The following is a 22,788-nucleotide window of genomic DNA, read 5'->3' on the forward strand; positions in this document are numbered from 1 at the left end:
TCTGAGTAGCCAGCAGCCTGTCCCTGAGGTGTCACCCTGTACCCCTCTTTGGGGAGGGAGAACATGCAGCTTGTCCCCTGCCCTGAGAAGGTGGGTCCTAGCGGCTTGTACAGGGGCCACAAAACCTGGGAAGCAGCCAGCTCTGCCTCGGGACCAGGCTGTGCAGATGCCAGGACCCTGGAACCCTCTAAGCCTATTACCTGCTGCAGAGACTTAGAGACAGGCTCCGGTTTCCTCGCCACCTCAGCAACAGGCCTGAGCGTTGATGAGACAGCACCTTCCAGGTCCTGACCTGGCTCTTCTCCCCAGGTACAAGAAGCCGCAGTGTCTTCCGAGGCCTCGGGTGTGGGGGCTCGCCCAGGTTGTCCTGTGTGCTCACGGTGATGGGGGAGGCGACAAGCTGGGCTCTGGCCCATTTCTCGAGGGAACGCTTGTCTTCACGCATCAGATGCACAAGTCAGGTGCAGCTTGAGGCTGCGGGCCTGTCGCAGCCTCACCTGTCTTGAGCAGCAGGCTTTGACGCCTCACGGGCCTGGTGGGGCCTCAGTTTCCCCATCTGTAGCGCAGGGAGGCTAGCTCATGTTCCTGCAGGGTAGGATGTATGACATCATAGTCATCAGGGAAATCCAAGTTAGCACGCCATATGATGCCACTTTACATGCGGGCGGACTTGAGTCCGGTCTCCAGAGTGTCGCATGCTGCTGGTGGAAGTGGGTGTTGGTGGAGTCTGCATGGGAACAGTTTAGCATCACCTAGAAAAGCCCCCACAGGCACAGACTGTCGCTTGTGACTGTGGTTGAGGTCTGTCCCCACAGCGCACACAGAGTTCCCCAACCGCATGTCCCACACAGCAGGGACCAGAAACAGCCCGCCGTCCCTGTGAGACCCGGGCTCCCCTCGGGCATCCCTACCCTGGGCTCCTCTCCCGCAATGCACAGGAGCCACAGGGCCCATGGCCACGTGGAGGGATTTTAGAAACAAGATTGAACAAACAGCCAATCAGGGAAGAGCAAAGTTCCAAAATTAAGGCATGACACCATCTTGCCTGGGGAATAATGAGCCTTTAAGGAATAATGGCGGCCACCCTTGGGGTGGTGAGGGGAGGGGCGAGGGAAGGACCATGGACGACTGTTTCATTAGGCTTCGTAGCTTGTGTTGGAGGCATTCGGTCTAGGCTAGAACAGGTTGTGTTCTCCAGAAGCTTGCACTGGCCGTCAGGTGAATGGCCACGTGTGTGTTGCTGCAGTTTTGAAGCATCGTGTTTGCGGTGTTGTGTGAAAAATCATTTTAATACAGTAAAAAAAATTTTTAAATAAAGTAAAAGATAAAACAAGTTAAGGACTGAGACATAGTATTAGATGTATCTCTTGTTACACTGGTTACATCTAGTGCAGCCCTCGTTGCTTATACTAAATACATATTTTGGGCCTTTATTGTTTATAATACTAAATAAATATTTTTGGTTGATCCAGCCATTAAAAAAATCATTATAAGGGGTACACAAGCCAGCACTCTTGGGGGCTGCTGAGTCGAGCCGTTCCCAATGCTGTCCTGCACTGCCAGCCTGCGGGCCTTGCAGGGAGGGGGTGCGGGCGTGGGCTGAGTGAACAGGCAGCAGGGCGTCTTTGTACCACCGACCTTCTACAGGGGAAGGAAGGTGGTCCTGCTCTGGTCGCAGGTCCGAGAAATTGGCACATGTGGCACGTTGTCAAGGTGATCTGGCACAGCGGAGCCAGGTGGTGGCCCCAAGAAGGTGACATCCAAGCACATGGCTGGCACTGGGTGATCTTGTGGGGTGGGCAGGTGGGGGAGGGCCTCCTGAACTGAAGCCGGCTGACATGTCTTAGGACGGGGTGGCTCACCGTGAGTGATGCAGTCAAAGACCCCACATCGGGGCATTGACAGCCCAGACAGGTGGTCAGCAGCAGGAAGACGTGTGGAAAGAGGGCTGGCCAGAGCGAGAGCCTGCGGCCAGGCTCACCCCCAGGTGCCAGGGAGCCCAGCGGGCAGCAGGCAGTGGGTAGCGGGCAGGCCTGTCTCATCTTTCTTCTCAACTTGCCTGTTGCCATGTGGAGTATATTTGGTTCATCACAGTGCTGAGTGGTGACATGGGAGCATATGATCCAACAGAAATACACAGCCAAGGGCGCTGAGGTCACGTGTGGATGAAGCTGGGGTCCAGCCCGGTTGCCACTTGCACCTGGTCGGGCAGGTGGTGATTGTGGGTTGCCCGGAAGGCTGACAGTCATTACGGCGCTCCACGCTGGCCCCACACCATACCGTGGGCCCTTAATGAGACTTGAGCTGTGGAGGCCACCGGACCCGAGACTCCCGCATTCGAGGCAGGAGTGGGAAACTACTGCTGCTCACTGTGTGACCCTGAACACGTCACTTAACCTCTCTGTGCTTCTGTTGGCTCACCTGTCAACTAGGCAGGTCGTGTGCAAGACCAGGAGCACAGGAAGTGTTTGCCATGGTCACACACCCAAGAAGTGCCTTTGCTGTCCCTGGTGTGTTTTTTTCCTTTGTGCTCAGATTAGTGTATTGGTCTCACCAATGGTCGGAGTGGGGAATTGGTTTTCTGACGCTGTGTAGCCGATGACCCTATGCATGGTGCTGTAAGACACACTGCACCTTCATCCCCACCGTGTCTTGGCTGGGTGGGTGGGGGTGCTCCCAGGCTGCAGGCCTCTGAAGGCTTGGCTGGGCCTGGAGGGCCAGCTTCCGCTGTGGCTCCCTCTCCTGGCACAGGTCTCAGCTCCCTCCCACATGGGGGTCCTCCCTCGGCAGCTGCTTCCCCCTGAGCCAGTCACACAGGGGACCCCAGTATGACTCAGCCTTGAAAATCCCATGGCCATTCCTGCGCCGTTTGTTCTCCAGGCACAGGAATACCAAGTGGTGGGATGGCCGGTCCCTGGTGTGCTCAGCTCCCAAAGTGCCGCTGCGCCTACCCTGGCGAGCGGGGAGTGGAGGGGCCTGTGCAGCTGTCTCCAGGGCCAGCTCTGCACTCACCCCCGCCCGCAAGGACCAGGGCTGCAGGGCTCAGGGCAGGGTGGCCACTGCACTGCCCCCGCCAGCTCTGAATGCTCCAGGGTTCAATCACAGCTTCCTGAGTTTCTCTCCTGGGGTGGGGGTGGCGGGCAGCTCCCTCCCAAAACAGGTCCAACCATGAAATGTTAGTGCTGCCTGGAACTAAGAAATGCATGTTGAAGGGAAGGGGAGAAAAATCGGTTTAAGTTCTTGGGGGAGTGGCTGCTTTTATGTTAAAAACCAAAACAAAAACCTTTTAGCTTAAAGAAGTGCACAACCACCTGGGAATTAAAAGGCAGTTACAAGTTTTTATAGAGATTACATGTGCAGTTTTAATCTTTTAAATTAGATGCTAAAAAAATAAAAATTATCCATAATGCCTTTACCTAGAGATAATCACTATTAATATTTGGGTGCATTTCTTCTAGTCTTTCTTTCCTTCCTTCCTTACACACATGGGGGGGTGTGTTTGGTTCATGTGTGTGTACGTGATATGGTGTGTGGTGTGTGGTGCATGTGTGTGGTGTGAGCATGTGCGATGCATCTATTAAGTGACGTGTGTCAGGTCCCCTGTGTGCTCTGTATGTCACCTGCAGAAGGAAAGCTCCTGAGTCCACTCATTCTTGGGCGCTGCAGATCCGGGGCTCTTGTGTGGGGACCGTGGGTTTCTGTTCTGCCTGCAGCTCTGGCCCCCGGGTCCTGGCACCTCCTGACCGCTGTCCCTGTCCTTCCAGGACAGCTGTTCTCAGTGAAGGACCTTGCACTCGCTACTGAGTAGCGACCATGGGCCTGCTCGCCTACCTGAAGACCCAGTTCGTGGTGCACCTCCTCATCGGGTTCGTCTTTGTGGTGAGCGGGCTGGTCATCAACTTCGCCCAGCTATGCACCCTCGTCCTCTGGCCTGTGAACAAGCAGCTTTACCGCCGGCTGAACTGCCGCCTCGCCTACTCGCTCTGGAGCCGTGAGTACCGCCCGTGCACAAGGCAGGGGGGGGGGGCTGCTTGCAGGATGGACGGTGCTCAGGAGGGCCAGGGGGTCACTCCCCACAGGGGACGTGCAGAAAGGTGCCCAACCCAAAACTCGCTATTAGGGTGGACCTTGTGATGTTTCGACACCTGAGCACTGGGACCCACGGCGGGGGCCGTTTCATGTGGTTCGGCGCTGGGCTTTGGGATCTGGAAACCACCGTAAACTCAGCCTGCTGTTAGCAGCCTTCGAAGCGGCCAGTACCTGGCCAGGCCTGTTCTGCGGTCCCCTGGTACCCCTCCCCAGAGGGTTGTGACTCCTCCCTCGGGTGGCCTGCCATTTCGCTTGCCTGTCTCTGGAAGGAAAGGACCCTAGCTCTCTTGATCAAATATCTGTGTGTAGATGTGTGTGTCTGTTACCTTATGTACTTGAGCCTGTGTGTTTGTCCATACGAAATCAATCTTCATCTGTTGGGTGGGCAGACTGAAAGCTGTTAAATGACATTAATGTCATGTGCTGTCTCTGAGCACAGGGTGTCCTGCCCCGTTACATTCCCTGGCCCCATCCCCAAGGGCTGGTGCCCCTGGGAAATAGATGGGCTGGGGTCTAGCGCAGAGAGGACGGGGCTGCACTGCGGTGACCCTGAGCCTCAGCACTGTGCTTCCTGGAATGTCAGGTCACCTTTCTTAGGACACTTAGCCATGGTGGGTGTGACAGGGCTGGCAGTGGCTCCTGCACAGCTGCGGCTGCTGCCCACAGGGGCTCCAGGGCTGGCTGTGTGCCCACACCCCCCCATCCTGTGGATGGAATGTGTGATGGTCCCTAAAACCACAGCTCCCGTGGGAATCATAACTGGATTTGAGATAACCATCCAAAATGCTGGTTTTCCTGTTTCTTCTGTCACTTTCCCAGAGTTTCATTTGCCTGCTTCCCTACTTTAGCTTAGAGAAGTTCATTATAACTTAGGAAAGCTTATTTCATTAAATGTAAACCACCAAAGCGCGTTTCTAGCAGAAAAGCCCAGTCTGGATGAAATACTAGAGAAGCCCCGCCCGCGCCCCCTGCCCGGCCCTGGCCTGCGCGCTCACGCCCCTGCCTGTGTGTCCGCAGAGCTGGTCATGCTGCTGGAGTGGTGGTCCTGCACGGAGTGCACTCTGTTCACCGACCGGGCCACAGTGGACCGCTTAGGGAAGGAGCACGTGGTCATCATCCTCAACCACAACTTCGAGATCGACTTCCTCTGCGGGTGGACCATGTGTGAGCGGTTTGGTGTGCTGGGGGTGAGTGATGTGGGGGTCCCGAGGAGCTGTTGCCATGGCTCACCGGGGCCTGGGTTTTCTCCCCTCTGGTTTTAGTCCCCGGCACCCTGAGCTAGGAGTCTGGGCGCATGGCTCACCCAGGGTGCCTCGGATGGTAGGTGGCCCTCAGCTGCCCCAGGGCTCTCCTGGGATTGGCTGTTCCTGCCTTTCCTCTTGTAAGCCTTACATATTGTCCTGTGAGTCCCCAGAGCTTCCTGGGTGAGCCAGGCACCCTGAAGCAGTGTTAACACCCTGAGCCTGGCTGAGGAGCCACACTGCAGACAGCACCTCCGGATGGCATCCTCACCCTCCCTCTGCCAGGCTTGTGCTTCGGACCCTCATCTGTAGGAAGGTGCACCTGCACTCTTGGGTCAAGCAGTGCCACCTCAGTGTCCGGGTGCCCCTGTGGTCACTGAAGTCACCACCCACCAGGCCAGTCCTGGGATGGCCTGGGGGACCTCGTGTCCTACAGCGCACTACCTGTTTCCCTCCTCCCTCCAGAGCTCTAAAGTCCTGGCCAAAAGGGAGCTGCTGTTCGTGCCCCTCATCGGCTGGACGTGGTACTTCCTGGAGATTGTGTTCTGCAAGAGGAAGTGGGAGGAGGACCGGGACACTGTCATCGAAGGGCTGAGGCGCCTGGCCGACTATCCTGAGTACATGTGGGTGAGTCTGTGCGTGCACGTGCGCCCTGGCAGGGGAGGCCACACTGGCCGGGTTCCCCTCAGACACATGAAAGCGAGCTGAGTCACGAGTGGGAAGGCCAGGCCAGCAGGAGGCTCTGAGTCCCGATTCACGGCAGGGCCTGGGGGCTGACTTCCACTGTGTGAGCTGAGAGCCAGAGCCGGGAGTGGGGTGGGGAGGTGGGGCTGTGGCCCTGCTCAGCGAGTGGGGTCCCCTCGGGCAGTGTGTGCCCATCCAGCGCAGTGGCTGAGGAGCTGCCTCCGCAGGGAGAGTTTTCCCTAGAGGTGGTTCCATCAGGAACCCTCCTCCTGACCTGAAGCTCAGGGCAACTTCCTCCTTCCGGATATAGAAGAGTCACAGGGCACTTGACACCTACTTGTCACAGCAGCCCGGGCCTGGGGGGCTTGGGCGGCTTTTCAAGCCCCTCAGGTGAGTTTGATGGACCCCTGCCTGCAATCAGTGGCGTCAGTTGGTTCAAATCTTCTGTCTCTCTTTCTTCTCCTTCTGTCTGGTCTCTGAGAGTCCTTTGAGAGCTGGCTCCTTCCTTAGCGTTTCTACCTCATGTACGTATTTTCCACTCCAACCAGAAGGCTGCTGCCCAGGGACCTTCATGTGTCCTCCTTTCTGGAAAGTTCTCTATTGCATTCTCTGAGAGTAAGCGCAGTGCTGTTAGCTGTGTGGTGAGGGGGTTTGTGTGACCGGTGTGCAGACTGTGGCCCTAAAACTCGCCACGTGCTTGTCAGTGGAGTGGTGCTATCCTTTCTGCGCTCGGGCGGCAAGCATTTCTCGGCCGGCAGGCTAGCCCGTGCACGGGAGGCTAGCCCGTGCACGGGAGGCGTCTGAGCCCGCGTCCCTGTGTCTGTGCCCTAGTTTCTCCTGTACTGTGAGGGCACACGCTTCACAGAGAAGAAGCACCGCGTCAGCATGGAGGTGGCCGCCTCCAAGGGGCTGCCAGCCCTCAAGTACCACCTGCTGCCTCGCACCAAGGGCTTCACCACCGCGGTCCAGTGCCTGCGCGGGACAGGTAAGGGCCTGGGCCACCGAGAGCTGGGGGCGCCGCCAGTCCTCTGGCTCCACGTGAAGCCAGAAACGAAAATAGTCAAAAACTACACGAGTGAATTACATGTAAAATACAGGCCAGAAAAGGGAGAACCAAGTAAGTGGAGTTAGCATGTTAAGATTCTTGTATCATTTTCGAGGTGATAAAATGTTAGTTAATGGAAAATAAGAAAATAATAAAAGGTATATAACTGAAAAACTTAATAAAGGAAAAATATATATTTAAGTAACCCAAAAGGAGGCAAGGTAAAAGAAAGGGGCAGAGTACAGATAGGATGCATAGAGAGCAGCCAGAGAGTGGATTTAAAGCATGTGCATCAGGAAGTAGTTTAGATGCAAATCAGCTGAATGCCCCACTAAAAGGCGAGATCGCCAGAGAGAAAATAACCCCTGCGAGAAGGCTGCCAGGTCCTACGTGGGGAGAGGGACGGATGAGGGGTGAGGGGTGGCGGCCTGGCTCACTCCTGCACCCTGGCCCCCCCACAGTTGCAGCCGTCTACGATGTCACTCTGAACTTCCGGGGGAACAAGAACCCGTCTTTGCTGGGGATCCTCTATGGAAAGAAGTATGAGGCGGACATGTGTGTGAGGTGAGCTTGGTGCCCAGCGGGCACCCCATCCTGCCTGGTGCCCCCTCCCCATGCCATCCCCACCCCAACACGTGACCCTCCACCTCCCAAGCTGCCCCTGGTGGAGGTGGCCAAAGCCCCGCCCTCGAGGGTGGGCAGACATGGGACAGACGGGCACCACTGGCTGTCGTACAAAGTGAGCAAGTGGCTATGGGGTGAAGGCAGAATGTTCCAGATGGTCCAGGGAGGAGTGACCCCCTTCTGCTGGAGGAGCACAGGAGCTGTTTCGGCTGAGCTGAAATTTGCACAGGGACTAGGATTTCCACAGGCAAGACCAGGACAGCGTTCCCAGCCTGAGGGGGACTCCATGGTCCCCTTTTCATGGTTAGGGCTGAGGCTAAGAGGCAGCCCCGGAGAGAAGGGTCAGTGCCACGGCTGACCTCAGTCCCACTGGGACTCCCACTGCGGGCCACCGTGGGGCCGAGCCCCTCAGGTTCCACTGCGCTGGCTGCAAGCCCGTGTTCAGGGTTGTCCTGCCGGAGGAATACGGGAGCTGGTCCTTGCAGAGCTGCTCTGTGGCCTTAGGAAGCCCTAGAATCCAAGAAGAGAAAGTCAGTCTGAGGCAGGGCCCTGTGGAGCCCTTAAAAATCCTCAGATTGTTAGAAACAATTCCTATTAATTGTTCAATGAATACATATTGAGTGCTTACTGTATGCAAAACAAGAGGCTAGAGGCAGGGGTAGGGTGGGCAGGTAGAGGGACCGGAGAACCAAGTGTCTGACAGGCATGCGCTGGTGGAGACACAGGAAATGTGCTCAGTGTGGCAGAGGGCGGGGGTGGCCCCTTTCAGCACACGCTGAAATCCTGCCCCAGGGAGCTGAAAGAGGTGGGGATCTTCTCTGGGCCTCCCTTTAGGCAAGGTGTACCCGAGGGGTCCTCTGGCAGAGCTGAGAAAGGGAAAGTACGAAGGGAGACCCTCATTTTGTTTCAATGTCTGTTTCATTCCTTTTGGGGAGGTTGTCAGGCCAGAATGAGTGGGGCCATCTGCCACCCTCCCTCTCACCTCCTTGGGAACCTGTGTGGTGTGTCCACATCTTTCAGGGTCAGTAGTCCCCTGGGGCCTGCAGCCACGTGGCCTGGTGCACGCAGGGGGCTGACCTGTCCCCCAGGGGTAGGACCAGTTCTGCTCAGAGGGCGGCTGTGCGGGCTCTCCCACAGAACCTTCCAGCTTGAAGCTGCATTTTTGTGACTTTTGTTGGCACTGGCGATTTCAGCCCCGGATTAAAGGGATCTGTGTCTGTAAGAAAAGGAGTCTGGGAGGGGGGTCCGTTTTAGGTTTCATCCTGAGTGGTTTCCGGTGCCAGCGAGACGAGACGGGAGTGAGGTAGCCAGGTGCCCACTGCAGAGCCCCGGGCTGTGTTCTGAGATGCAGGTGTGACCTTCATTTCTGAGGCACAAGATGAAGGTCAGTGACCAGGAGGGTCACATCTAAATGGCTTGTCTCACTGCCACGCTCTTCTCTGCCTCGGGATAATCCACCCAGAAAAATCATTTTAATGTAAAACAGTCTGGGGACTACTCTATTAATAAAATGGTGTTGTGACTTTGACTCCAGCTCAAGACAGAACCCCAGAAGGGTTGTCCTGGTTGAGCTTGCCGGTGTCACTCAGGTGTGCCCAGGGAGGCAGGCCCCTCCCTGGTTGTGTGTAAATCACACGGAACCCTCTGTGGTAGCACCCTAGTCTGCCCCCCGACCACCAGCGACTCGGTGACCATCCCGGTCAGTGTGACTGGTGAGGGCTTGGACAGGCTTCTCCATTGCATTCGGGAGAGCTTGAGCCAGTAAACACTGTTTGTTTGTTTGTTTGTTTGCTTGTTTTTGTTTTTAAATACCACCCAGTTCTGGCCACACTGTAGGAAATTTCCAGGAATAATTTTGTGAACATAAATAATAAGCTGGATGGGTTTTTCCTTCTGAAGTTTGCAGTGGACTGGCTCAAAATAGGTACAGAGTCTCTTATTTCATCCTGGAATGGGGGAGCCCAGGGTCCCCACCCTTAGATCTCTAGAACCCCTGGCAGGGGGCTGACTTAACGTGGACACAAGGGACTGGGTGATCTCTCAGGGCCCTGGATGGTCCTGACCCAGGAAAGCCAGGTCAGCTCTCTGCTGGCTGCAGCCCCGGTCAGGACTGGGATGCGGTCCGGTTAGGACGGGGGCAGCAGTGGTGGGCTTTGTGTCAAGCGTTCGATGGTCTTGGAGGCGGGTCTTGCTCTTGTCCTGGGTAGTAAGGGGTGGACCGTGGTCAGAAAGTCTCAGGTGGCTGGGGATGGAGCTGGCAGGTGGCGGAGCCGGGGGAGGCTACTGGGCCTAGCTCGAGGCTGGTGCCCGTGGCCACCCCCAGGCTGCACCACGCCTCCGAGTGGCCACCGACGCAACTGGAGAGGACTTGGACTTCCATCTGTTCATTTTCCCCTTTGCTGCAGAAACCATGGGTCTGTAATTTACATTAAGAGATACATGTTTAGAACTTCTAAAAGCCTCAACTTAACTGCTTTTGTCACTTACCCTTTGGGTTTTGAGTAGAAGCAGTGTTCTAGGGAGTCTAAAACGCACTTGTCATGCAGTAAGCCCAGGCTCTGGCAGCCCAGGGCGTTTGCCTCATTCTCTGTGCCTGCTGGTAAAGTTCCGGGACTCCTGTAACTGGTCAGGGCCGGGCTTTGGCCATGGTGGCCAGCGGCTGTCCTGCGCTCCTGCTGGCCAGTGTCCTTAAAGTGGCTGAGTCAAGTCCAGGAGATAGATACTCATCTTGTATGTATTTTTGTCTCATCTTAAGTTCTTATTGTATGTATTTCATAGTGCATCTAACAGTCGTACACAGAACCTGTTTGTGGCATGTGTACTGTGGATATAAATCGGGGAGAACAGTAGGCTGAGTTTGAAACCTTTAGGGAGTCACCTTTCTGTAGGTAAACCCCTTCTGAACTTTGCTTCTTACTGGACTGATCGGTACCTGGGGCAAATCCTTTAAGCGCCAGTTCTCAAGGGTGTGGTTTGGGGCCCCTGGAGACCTCCACGACCTTTCATGGTCTACAGGGTTACACTGGATTTGTTTACTACGAGGTTTTATGCAGCCCCTTCCCTTGGGTGTGTGCTGGAGTCTCCCAGAGGCTGCGGTATCTGACGGTGTGTGGGCCTATAAAGTCAAAATTATACCTGGCAAAGATGCAGGTATAAGCCACATAAATCAAAGTTCTCCATTTTTAGAGCACAAAGTTTGAGATATCTTAAAAAAAGGAGACTTATGTCTGGCCATGGACATTTCACCTGGCTCTTCTCTCACTGCGGCCCATCTGAGGTGGGCAGCGGGGCTCCTGTGGGGGCCCACGCCCTGCTGGTCAGTTACACTAGCTCACGTGTGCGCTGGCCGTCTTGAGGTGGGACAGTTGGCGTGGAAGGCGGTTCTTGTCCTGCCAGTCTTACCAGGTAGACGTCTCCACTCGTGGGGATGGTAATCCAGCGGGTGACTGGGTTTATAAGTAAGTTAGTGTCTGCACCGAAGTCAGCTGTTTGTTGAGATTAAATTTCTAAATCTCCACAGCTTTTCATATTTGAAAAGCAGATTTTATTTGTGGTGTACACAATCTCCTTTGCCTAATGAGAGACTGAGTCATGATTATTTCCAAAGAGTGAACCATTAAGAGAGACCGAAACTCCTGCTGAAGTTAATGAATGACCGCCCTTCACAGAGGTGCTGGGGGCGCGATCTGCCCGTTGGCCTGCTCACCGGGTCCCTGTGAACCGCCTCCACTACCCTGCCAGTGCAGACGCCTCCGGGTCCTGTAGAGCCCCAGGCCGCCTCTGGGGGAAAGCCCAAGGAGAAGTTACTTTGATGTTCATGTTTTTGGAAATTCACAGTGAGACTGATGAGTGGAAGCAGGCCAGCAGGGAGCCTGAGGCGCCAGTTTTCCCCACTTTCAGTTCGCTGTCACCTTGTTACTCACTTTGCCTCCGATCTTCTTCATAAAACAGGAGGTTTCCTCTGGAAGAGATCCCGCTGGATGAAAAGGAAGCAGCTCAGTGGCTCCACAAACTGTACCAGGAGAAGGTAAAGGCCTGCAGCTTCCGCGCGCACCCCTCCCCCCCAGCCCCGGGTCTCAGGAAGTGTTCGAAGGGGCGGCTGAGGGGCAGGCTGCTGGCATGCTGACTTCCTGCGGCATCAGGAGTGCTGTGCGGCCCTCAAAGCCTTCTTTCCGATCCTTTCTCTCTCACTTTTCTTGACTTTTGAGAGATGAACACACTAGAGAGAAGTATAAGGGTGATAAAGTGCGTAGGTAACCATGGAGAATAACACTTGATTACATTTGTTTTATTTTTTCATGTAAAAGAAATTATAGATACATAACAGACATATACGTGTGTGTGTGTTTGGTTTACAAGAAGAAACAGAATGTAGATGACACGAGAAGGTTCTCACGGCCACACCCAGCTCCTCGCACCCCCCCACAGCATGCCTTCCCAAGACACTGGGTCCTGGTTTGTTTTATATACACACAACTGTATGTACAGGACAGTAGATTTTTGTTTTCAGCATTGAGGAAGGCTTAGATAATCAGAAAATCCTTTCAGTAGGTCACAAATATTCTTTCAAATGCATTGACCAGCTTGTAAGCCCAAAGTATATGGAGGAGGGGAAGGTTAGGAGATAGACCAGTCTGAGAGGTGCGGCGGGTCAGTGGGTGGCTATTAGAAGGTCCCGAGGGAGAAAGTGGAAGGAATGGTGCAGAGCGGTTGTCCCAGCGGATAACTACAAAACCCCTAGAATTGATGAACATGCATTTCCTCTGGTTCAAGAAATACAAGTCTGAGATAAGATAAATAAAAAGAAATTCACCGTCCTGGGCAGTGAAATTGCAAAACACTGAAGACAAAGATCTGAGAATCACCAGAAAAAAAGACACACTGCCCACAAAGGACTGACCGCGAGGATAATAGTGGACACATCTCTTCCTGTGTATCGGAATCTCTTTGAAAGTCTTACATGTTTTATCCTTTAGTAACTATACACGTGCACATACGTTATACATGCATACACGTGCAGACAGAACAGAGTGAGCCCCCAGTGTAGAACACAGAAAAGAATAAAAATAGCATGAGTTATTTTAACAGAAAGCAAAGTTACGCAAGAGTGAGTCAACTACACCGAAGCTTGTCCTTTGGCACGCTCATAAAATAGGAAGCCTTGGGCAAGGCTGACCGATTGAGAGTGAGTGCTGGCATTAGTAGGGATGAAAAGGTGACCCACCCAAAGAGCAGGGAGTGCAAATTACATGAGAGAAGTACGACCAGCTTTGTGCTCACACCTTTGGAAACTTGGATAAAACATGCAATTTCAAAGAACACTATAACCCTCTGCAGAGGAAGAAGCGTGAATGAAAGGAAACAGCGCGTCAGCCCCAGGCGGGTGGGCAGATAGACCTCAGCAAGCCGGGGCGCAGGGGCGCGCGTCCCAAAATCTCTGCTGGGTTTGCAAGTTTGAAACTCTGTGTGAGCAAAGGGCCAGTATTTGTTCAGCAGGAAATGAGAAATAACCTACAGGTGTATCAGGAAGTAGACACACTCACTTGCTGTGATTCAGTTAAAATAAATGAACTATATATTAGCAACACAACTGGATCTGGAGAAAATTGTGTGAGAAAAGCAGATTGCAGTGTGTATGTGGTGTGACTGTTACAGAAAATTACAAAGCGTGCAGCATTCTGGGCGTTACTGTTGTGGACACGCACCTGTGGGATGTGAGGGTAAAACCGTGTGTGGGGACGGAAATCCCAGGTCAGGAGCGGGGTGACTGCTGCAGGTGAAGGGACTCAGGGCCTCCTCTCTTAGAAGGTTCACTTCCTGAAATAATCTCATGCAAGTGCAGCAAAGGACAAGCTTTGACCTAACCGATGGATCTGAGTATTTTTGTACCATTTGCTATGTTCTATAATATTGAATTATAGAACATGAAATTTTCAGGTTTTTTGCGTGTCACTTACATTTTAATTTACTCCAGGGACACCATGCTGTGGTGTTCTTCTGCGTTGTTCTTTTTGTCGGCCACCGTTGTTTTTTGTATCCGTCAACAATGACATGGATAGGTTGAATTCACCCCTTTTAGATGCTGCATGGTGTCCCACTGAGTGCTGACGCCCCGTTCCTCTCTGTGAAATTAGCGCGTGTCCCCCTTTGCTGGGACCGGTGGGAGCGTGTCTGTCAGAGACGTGAAGACTTAGCGCCCTCACTGGTGGTGGAGGCTCTGTTCCTTGCAAACTTTGTCCAAGTTGTGCTTCCAAGAGCCTGCCCGGGTTGTGTCTCCCAGCTGAGCCCGAGATGCCCCTCTCCCCATCTTGTGAATAGAGGGTCTGGATTACTGGAGGTCCCACTGTCCCCAGCCAGGAAAGATGCAAAGACCCTGCAGTGACCACACTGGGAGCTTCTGAGAGCCATGATGCCTTATGTCTTTGGCGATTACTAATTAGCTACAATCTCCCCATTTCTCAGATGTAGAAACTAAGGTCCTGAGAAGAAAGGGACTGTCCTCTGGGGGCCAGGCTGGAAGTCCCCAGGTCCCTGGGCCTCTGGCCCGAACACTGTCCACCACACCTGCTGCCAAGTTGAGGAGGGACTGGCTCTCTCACAGGTGGCCGGTGTGTGGGGGAAATGGGACCAAGTCCTGGCATCCAGGGTTCTTGCTTCCTGGACACTCACCATCACAGAACTGGGTGGGGCAAGAGTAAGTTTACAGTTGTTCATATACAACAATTAATAATGATACAAGAATAAGCTGTTTTGAGTACTCGCTACTGGAAACCTACTTCTCCCCCACCCTGTGTAGTGTGCACTCTGGCCCTGTGGTGTCACGGCCCGGAGCACCCTCTGCGTGGGGCTGGCTTTGGGGGCGGGGAGAGACGGGCACCGGCAATGGGGAGGGGGGTGGTCTGGAGAAGCCGATGGTTGAATAGTCCCCGTTTCTCTAATGTTCCGGAATAAGCATATTTAACAGAGGTTTGAAAGAGGAAAGAGGAGCTTGTTCAAGTGAGGAGTCGGGATGAGGAGAAAAGACATCATACTTGAGAAGCAGCTCCACAAAATCATTTCTGCAGGTCGGGCGGGCCTGGTACTAGATCGGAAACATGTACAAACGCCCCCTGTTGGTCCTCCTGGAACGCATTGCGTGCGTGGACACTAGATCTCGCCATAAAACACGGTTCCTAGTTCAGAAAGGGCAGGGTGAGGCAGGGAAAGGCCCTGCCTTCTGGTTTGCGGTGTCATCTCAGGCCCTGGTTCACCCGAGCAGCCCCCTACCGTGAACACTCTGAGAGGCAAGAGAGCTGGAGGCAGGACACATCTGCTTAGGGTCGGGCCGTCAGAGTGGAGGTGGCCCAATGGGCCTGAAAATGGCAGGAACATGCTGGGGGCCACGCCGGGCAGGGGCTTGCAGTCTCCCCGAGGTGCATGCATGCGTCTGAAAGTCAAGGGTGCTCCCGACCACCCGAGGCCTCCTGTGGTGGGGGCGGCTGTCTACAAGTTGCACGAGGCTGTGAGACTGGGTGTTTGTCAGGCCCCCGCCCTCGTTTTTATATAACACAAAACAACTGTAGAAAACTGCCAAAAATAAAATGAAAATGAAAACACACGACACTGCACTCTCCGTGGTCCATATAGATATGCAGTCGTGCATATGTTTTTGCTTAAGTGGCATCCCATGGCACCTCAAATATCACGGTGTACCTCCTTTCAACACGTGCTGTTGGTGGCTGCGGAGAAGGCTGTCCCGCTGGGTGTCCCCTTTCTCAGCCAGCCCGTGCTCGGTGTTCACAGCAGGTCCCCGTGCCCCTGCTGACAAAGCCCTGTTGGCGTTGTCTCCTTGTGTCTTCACCAGCTCCCCTTCCTGTCATTAGCCTACAGGAAGGAGAGGTGGAGTGTCTGTGGTGACAGAGCCGGCACGGGGTGATGCCGGGACTGTGCCCCGGCAGGCCGCTGGACACCCATGGCTGGCATCCCTGTCCTGGAGACACAGTGGGAGATGCTGAGGGGCCTGACTCGCACTCCCAGTCATGGGGTCACAGTGCCCATCCTGTGTCAGGCACAGTCTCATTATTTTCCTGGGAAACGTGCCAGGTCGAAGGGTTTGTATTTTTACAAGTTTTGATTCAGGCAGCCGAGATTCCCTACGCAGGCTACACCGACTTCCTCTCCCACCCGCAGCACACGGTTCGCCCCCTCTCTGTGGCCCTTTACAGGTTGGGCCATGTTTCCCTGTCAACACTACTGTCTCTGTTGAGAGGACAGCATGCAAAGACCCCGCTTTTCTTGTGGACTCCCGCAGGACGCCTTGCAGGAGATGTACAACCAGAAGGGCGTGTTTCCAGGGGAGCAGTTCAAACCTGCCCGACGGCCGTGGACGCTCCTGAATTTCCTCTTCTGGGCCACAGTGCTCCTGTCGCCGCTGTTCAGCTTTGTCCTGGGCGTCTTTGCCAGTGGCTCTCCCCTCCTGATCCTGGCGTTCCTGGGCTTTGTTGGGGCAGGTAAGGAATGCGAGTGATCGCACAGCTCGGGCCGGGCCTGCCGTGTGCCTGCTGAGGCGCCCGGGCCTGCAGACAATCATAGCACCCCGGGAGGCGGCAAGGAGCCGGGGTCCACGAGAGGCCTCGTGGGCCTCAGAGAGCGGGCTCTGGCCACTCTGCCGCAGAAGCCGCCTGCTCCACGGGGCCAGGCCAGCTGGGCAAGTGCGGGGCAGAGGGAGAAGTGGGCGTGGGTCTGCCTGCCTGCCACCCATGTGGGTCCCCCAGTAACAATGTTCCCAGTTGGTCTGTCTAACCTGACCTTTCTCCTGTTTTAAAGCTTCCTTTGGAGTCCGCCGACTAATAGGAGTAACTGAAATAGAAAAAGGCTCCAGCTACGGAAACCAAGAATTTAAGAAAAAGGAGTAATTAATGGCTGTGATTGAACACACGTAACCTGATGGTGGTATCCGATTAACTCAATTAAAAACAGAACAACACATACGGAGAGGAAAAAAGACACTTAGAAACTATTTTTCTTATTAACTGGTGACTAATATTAACCAATAAACTTGAGCCAAGAGTAAAGAAATCGGAAGGCCTGCCGGATGGAGATGGCCGCAGCCCACAGCAGGGCCCACCTGTCGCCATGGGAGATGGGGCATGGGGCGGGCAGGGGGTGGCATCCGCTCTGGGGAGGTGGCTCCTGGGGCACCGGGTCTCACCCAGCGCCATCTCTCAAGAACTCTGCCGGCCAGAGAGAGCTTCTAAAGCTTTCTCTTCTTCAAGTTAGGTCCTGTTTTTTGCTTTTATCCGTGATTTTGGGAACTTGCCCTGGCCCCTCAGCTCTTCCCTGGCACCCCCAGCAAATGCTCTTCAGGACCCCCCCAGTGCTCCTGGGAACGCATGTCACAGGGTCTCTGGCCCCCCAAGGCGGCCAACAGCTTCACTTCCAGATGGTGGGGTTGGGGAGCTAGTGTGGATGAGGACGCTGCTGAGAGTTCTCTGGGCAATGAACGCACATGGGGCGGCAGAGGGACTGGGTGCCGGTGCCAGGCAGGCAACAGGCATAGGCTGTGCAGGTTACTACCTAACCCCGCGCGCAGGTGCCCCAGGACTTGCCGAGATGTAGCATTCTTCCTGCGTCCAGAGCTCCTCAGTCCCTTTCTCCCTGCGGCCATCAGACTGAGTACCTCTGCTGGGTGCTGGGGAGGAGGCCACGCTGGGCTGGTGTTCTCTCCCTGCCGTGACCAGGAGCCCAGAGGTGCTGAGTGTGCTGGAGGGAGATCTTTGCCCCATAGCCCCCAGGACCTGTGAGTACTTCTTTAAAAGCAAGGTCGCCATCCAATCTGTCTTCTAAAGGCAGTTGGAGGCTGTTAACACAGAACTCGTTGGCTTTCAGGGATTTTAACAGTTGATCTGTTGGTGGCTCTCAAGGCCCTGATGATAACTGGAGGTAGTGAGCCTGTCTCCCTCCTGTGCCTCCCTCCCTGCCCTGAGTGGGCACAAGTGTCCCTGCAGAGGGTCTGCCTCTGGCCAGGCAGGGCCCACACCCACAGGTGCCCAGCTGAGTGTCTCCCCAGTGTCCCAGCAGCCTGTGCCTGTCCTCTCAGCATCCTTTCTAGGCGTGGCCCTAGAGGGAGGCGGTTGATCCGAAAATGAAGGTTTGATGCACGGTGGCCAGGCTGGGAGCTGCTGGGCAGAGGGAGGAGGGGGGCCGAGGGCCTCCCCGCCTCCCGGAGGGGTTCAGCTCAGTTGTTCCACTCCAACCCGCCTGCACTGGACTTTCTTCTTGCACTTTCAAGCTGGTTTTGTAAAGTGACATTCCCCTCATCTTTTTTAGCAAGGGAAAGAAAATAACGGGTGTTCTCTCTGATACACTGTAACCAGCATTCTGAGGAGAGGCGGGTTGAATTTTCTAGAAAAACAAATGGAGGAAAGAGACATGAAAAACATTAGAAACTATATTGGAAAAATAATGTGTCGGCCCTCAGTAGGTATTTTGGGAAGATTTGTCAGGATGGCATCAATTCTCTATAACAATGACACGCTCCTGAATTTTAGGTTTGGTGGCAGAGGCGTTCTTGCCTCTGTCTTAAAGCACATCCCTCTGCTCCCTCTCGGCCGAGTGGCTACTTTAGAGTTGATTTGTCTTCACACAGCGTGCTGCTCATCTGTCTTTACAGGTGTTCATCGGTGTCATGTGCTGCGTCACTAGTACCTAAAACATTTTAAAGAAGACAGAGAAGGGGGAGGGTACCCCGGGGCAGAGCCATTACAAAAAAAAAAAAAAAAAGCAATTTTAGATCTTTTATCACTTAGCTAGTTACTAGTCCTGGTTTCCCAGATCAGTTCCTCCCCTCGAAATTAATACACAACGTGAGTTCCACAGCGAGTTGATGAGCAGGGCAGACTCCCCTGTACAAGGAGACCAAGACCAGGGTGTAGGTTTCAGATCTCAGTGACCCCTTCTGATTTAACACAGAGCAGCTCGCGCATCGCACACCAAGCCCTTCGGGAGCAATAAAAACTACAGCATGAATGTTCAGGCTTTTTTTTTTTTTTTTGAGAGGGTACAGCTTGCCTTTCATTCACTTCAGAAGAAAAGGGGGAGGAGAGCTCTTAATTTTGTACAAATTAATAAATTGCAGAATAGTGCTTTTCTTTATTCTTTGCCTTTACATCTACTCCTGAGCTCCATCTGTTGCTGATGCTGTCATGTGCAATTCAGCTGAGTGTTGGAACAGGCCGTGCTGCTGGTTGCTGCTGCCCGCAGGTGCTGGGGGCCTCGAGGATGCCCTCTACACTCGCTCTTGGTCAGTCAAGGGCTGGGTGGTGTTTGCTGGCCCTCCCTGCTGGGGCGGGCTCTGGAGCCAGCCACCTGATCCTGCGGGGCTGGGGGGGGGGGGTCACTGGCTGCATTTTTCTCAGCTCAGGGCAAGGCCCCACTCAGGTGCCAGGTTCCGAGTCCTTTGTCATCTTCCACCTACTTATCTTGGACCTGCCCAGTGCGTGGAGTTTGGCTCGTGGGCCTAGCCCATGTGTCTAGCTGGGGAGAAAGCTGCTGTTCTCTGGGCCCGCCTCTGGGGAGTTCCAGGGGCTTCTAAGGTGACTGATATTTCCACGGTGACTTTGTGGCAGCTACCAGCACCTGGGGACTTTCTGGCTCCCCTCTATGGGGTCTTTTTGATGGCATTGTGCGCAGTCTGTGCCCACTGCTTGCAAGCGAGCAGATGCTGGGGAAAGGCTTAGCCGACCAGAGGGCAAGCAGGTCATAGATTTTTCTCTTTATGTACGCCCTCTTTTTCTCCAAACAGTGGAATGTTTGAAATAGCACCCCACTGGTGAGTTCTAACCAGAGAGAGAAGTAGCGCTGGTTGCCCAGTACTCGGTGGCAGCATACTAGACACACGGCCCTATCTGAGGTGCTTTGTCGTCCCTGTCCTCAAGAAGCACAGCATCTGGTTGAAGTGATGAGCTCTGAACATAGAACCACTAAATAATAACAAAGCAACAGTGTACACAGCACATTCCTGTAAAAAAAACCCCCCAAAACATTAATGCAGGTGTGGTCACTGATTAATTCTGAATCTACCTTGTCTGTCCCCATCACCGCCTGTGCACTGAGGCAGGAGAACCTTCCTCACGGTAACTCACTCTCTGCGCATCATGTCGGTGAAGAAAAGCGGCAGGTGCGGTCATGTGCAATTCGAGAGCTGTCTCTAGGCCGTCCACACCCACGTGACTAATGATTATGTCAGCTTTGGGGTGAAGAATGAGTAACTCTCTGCATGTTGCTTTGTCTCTGCCCGAGACACCTATAGGATAAGCCAAATAGGATCTTTTCAGCCCGGCTGACTTTCAGCTGAATTGTTCAACCCCGAGCGTGAACTCATGCTGCTAATTTCTCACCAGTAGTGCATGCTTCCCCCAGCATGCAGCGCTTAGCGTCCAAGGGTGTGAGTTGGCTTCCAACTCTACTGCCCTGTAACCAGGCTCAGAGCTGAAACAGTTGGGCCTGCTGTGCCCGCCTGCCTTCTCTCAAGACAGCACGTTGCTGGCCCATGTGCCTGCCCCTTTGTCTAGTGAGTTAGCTCACAAAGCAAAGGCCAGCCTCTCCGAATGCCTGGGCCTAGGTCCTCCAACCCCACTCCCGGCCATACCACCCACTGGGACTGGGCCAGGCTTTGTCCCACCCAAACCCTGCTTGGGGCTTCCAGGGTGCATGCGGACATCTGGGTTTCACATTCTTGCATATCAGGGCCAGGATGCAAAAATACAGGGACAGCGTTTGGGTAGAAGGTGTCACATCGTGTTCACCTTGATGGAGAGGTGGACACGTGTGAATTAGGTTTTAGCACAAGCGGTTGCCACTAGCTGATTCAGTGAAAATGGCGGCCTTCTCACAAACCACTCGGGAAATTCAAGGACAAGATCATTTCAGGGAACCTGGGAAGTACCAGAGAAGCTGACACCAGTCAGCCCCAGCGGCAGCCACGTGTTCTTTTCCAGGACAATTGGATTGCTTTAAATTTTTAAGCTTTGTAAATGACAAATTCACCTGGAGTTTTCTTTTCTTGTAAACTTTTTCATTTCTTTACTTTTCGTTGCATAAGTATTTGGACAGAAGTCAAACTGTGAATGAGATACTGAAATGCACTAAATTGTATTAAACTGGAGTTACTTGATACAATGAAGAAATGCATCTGATCTGCTTGTATTTATTGTCTCAGAACTGTTACGTCGTGACAATCAAATGTTACTTGCTTAAATGCCAGGAAATTCAACTGGCTTCTTAATCATAAAGACCATCAGCAAGTTGCATACCACCAACTAATCATTAAACACGAAGACTGTCAGCAAGTTCTGTGATGGAAATGGAAACCTCTCCCTGGAAGACCACGCAAACCGTCAATCCCAGTGTGTGCGACAGACGTTGGGGTCTTTTTCTATCGTTGACAATCTGCCATAGCTGACCATTGGCCAGTTTCACAGGGTGACATGTCTACAGGGTGCAAATATGTTTATGAACGTTCCTTTTGTACACTTCATTTTTACAAGTTTGCTACTCACAACCTTTATGTAGTTGAAGACAGAGGTATTTTTGGTCTATAAGAGCCGGGGGCCGGGGGGAGCTAACTTAGATTTTAAAAGCCTGTGTCCCCCAAACCCGACTGTTTGCCATGCTCTGCGAAGAGCACTGTGTACGCGGGTGTGCGCGAGCCTGCCGGAGCGGCGCTGTTTTCCAGATAAAATGCTGCAGGCGTCATACTTATTTATTAAAGTTGCTGCTGTGAAAGAGAGGGATAAAATATCCACAATATAAGAGAATGTGACTGTCTGTCTCCTGTTCCTTTGCTTCTAGTCTGCATAGATTTTTTCCCCAGGGAAGTACATGACCCTGGGAGTTCACTGGCCTACGGGGCTGGCAGCTGCACGGCAGCCCCGCTCTGCGTCCTCCCCAGCTGCCTGCTGGGTGCACTTGCTGAGCCTCCCCTTTTCACATCCGTTGCCTTCGGAGGGGAGTTGGAGAAGGGGCACCACCGTCTGGAGGAAGGCAGTTGGTGCATAAAGTCTATGACGTGTCTGTCTCTGCCTGAAAACAGGTCTTAAAAGCCATCAGGGACAAAAGGGTTTCCAAAGTAGGCATGTACACCTCAAAAGCTATTTTTTGTAAAAATTTATTCTGTGGAGAAAACCAAGGACTCCTTTTTCTTTCTTTTTCTTTTTTTATAAAGAAAAGAACACTTGTTAGAACCAAGAGCTATTGCAGGATTGCATTGGTCTGTCAGGAAAAATAAATTGAGCTAAAAGATTCATGGCTTCACTTCTGCTCTGAGAACCGCCGTGGTGCTGAGCTTCTGCTCCGTGTGGGGCCCACACTCTGCCCCTGAGAACTGGAAGGGCCAGGTGCAGACAGGCCGTCACGTCTAGCTGCGACTCATTTTTAAAATACACCTGAACCCAGAGCCTACATGTACCAGCACACACGTGTTCATGCATGCATGCACACATGCATGTGCACATGAACACATATAGGTGTGAAATTTGGGGTGATGTGATGCAGCCAAAGGGCCCTGGTGCCACGTGGTATGTTGGCATGGGCGGGTGGGGTCACACCCTTGTCCCCTGCGTGCACCATTTTGCTTCACTTGTGCTCTTGTCCTGTTTGAACATTGAGCATCTCTGGGCAGAAACAGGTGGCCGTGGAAGTCACCCTCAGACCCACCGACACCCAGGACGCCCAGGCGATGGGCCACACCCCGCTGCTGCTTTGACCCTGCCGGGGTGGCGTGGCGTGTAGGAGTCCGCCCCTGGCCACCTGCTGTGATGAGACATACGAGGGAGCACGGACACATGTGCCTGTGAACGCGTACACACGCTGGTGTACATGCATGTACCAACACACACGTGCCCGTGAGTGCACACACAAACCCATGTGGGCCGCAGCACACATGTGCACACGCACAGGCACCTGTGCGCCTGAATACACACCCCACCCACACACCCACACATACCAGCACGTGCATGCACCCCAAGAGTAGGGGAAAGCGGGGGCTCACTTAAGAACAACCCCATTAGGAAATGGGGTGAAACCACAAGCCTAAACTCCTGAATCGTCCTCACTTCCACATTTTGT

The 22,788-nt window shown here is 53.6% G+C and overlaps 1 protein-coding gene across 16 annotated transcripts in view; it reads left to right on the forward strand.

Moving 5' to 3' along the window:
• Positions 1 to 21,489, forward strand: part of AGPAT3 (1-acylglycerol-3-phosphate O-acyltransferase 3) — an 80,785-nt gene extending 59,296 nt beyond the window's left edge. For all 16 annotated transcript variants that reach the window (XM_053917535.2, XM_053917528.2, XM_053917571.2 and 13 more), the window contains 8 exons: positions 3,765 to 3,991; positions 5,107 to 5,276; positions 5,796 to 5,957; positions 6,846 to 6,999; positions 7,521 to 7,623; positions 11,635 to 11,710; positions 15,974 to 16,172; positions 16,489 to 21,489. In XM_053917535.2, coding sequence (XP_053773510.1) covers positions 3,814 to 3,991; positions 5,107 to 5,276; positions 5,796 to 5,957; positions 6,846 to 6,999; positions 7,521 to 7,623; positions 11,635 to 11,710; positions 15,974 to 16,172; positions 16,489 to 16,577 — 1,131 coding nt within the window. In that variant the 5' untranslated portion in view covers positions 3,765 to 3,813 and the 3' untranslated portion in view covers positions 16,578 to 21,489. The remainder of the gene's footprint in view (positions 1 to 3,764; positions 3,992 to 5,106; positions 5,277 to 5,795; positions 5,958 to 6,845; positions 7,000 to 7,520; positions 7,624 to 11,634; positions 11,711 to 15,973; positions 16,173 to 16,488) is intronic.
• Positions 21,490 to 22,788: the final 1,299 nt, after the last annotated feature.

Source organism: Desmodus rotundus, chromosome 2, assembly GCF_022682495.2.
Source record: "Desmodus rotundus isolate HL8 chromosome 2, HLdesRot8A.1, whole genome shotgun sequence".
Taxonomy (NCBI): Eukaryota; Metazoa; Chordata; class Mammalia; order Chiroptera; family Phyllostomidae; genus Desmodus; species Desmodus rotundus.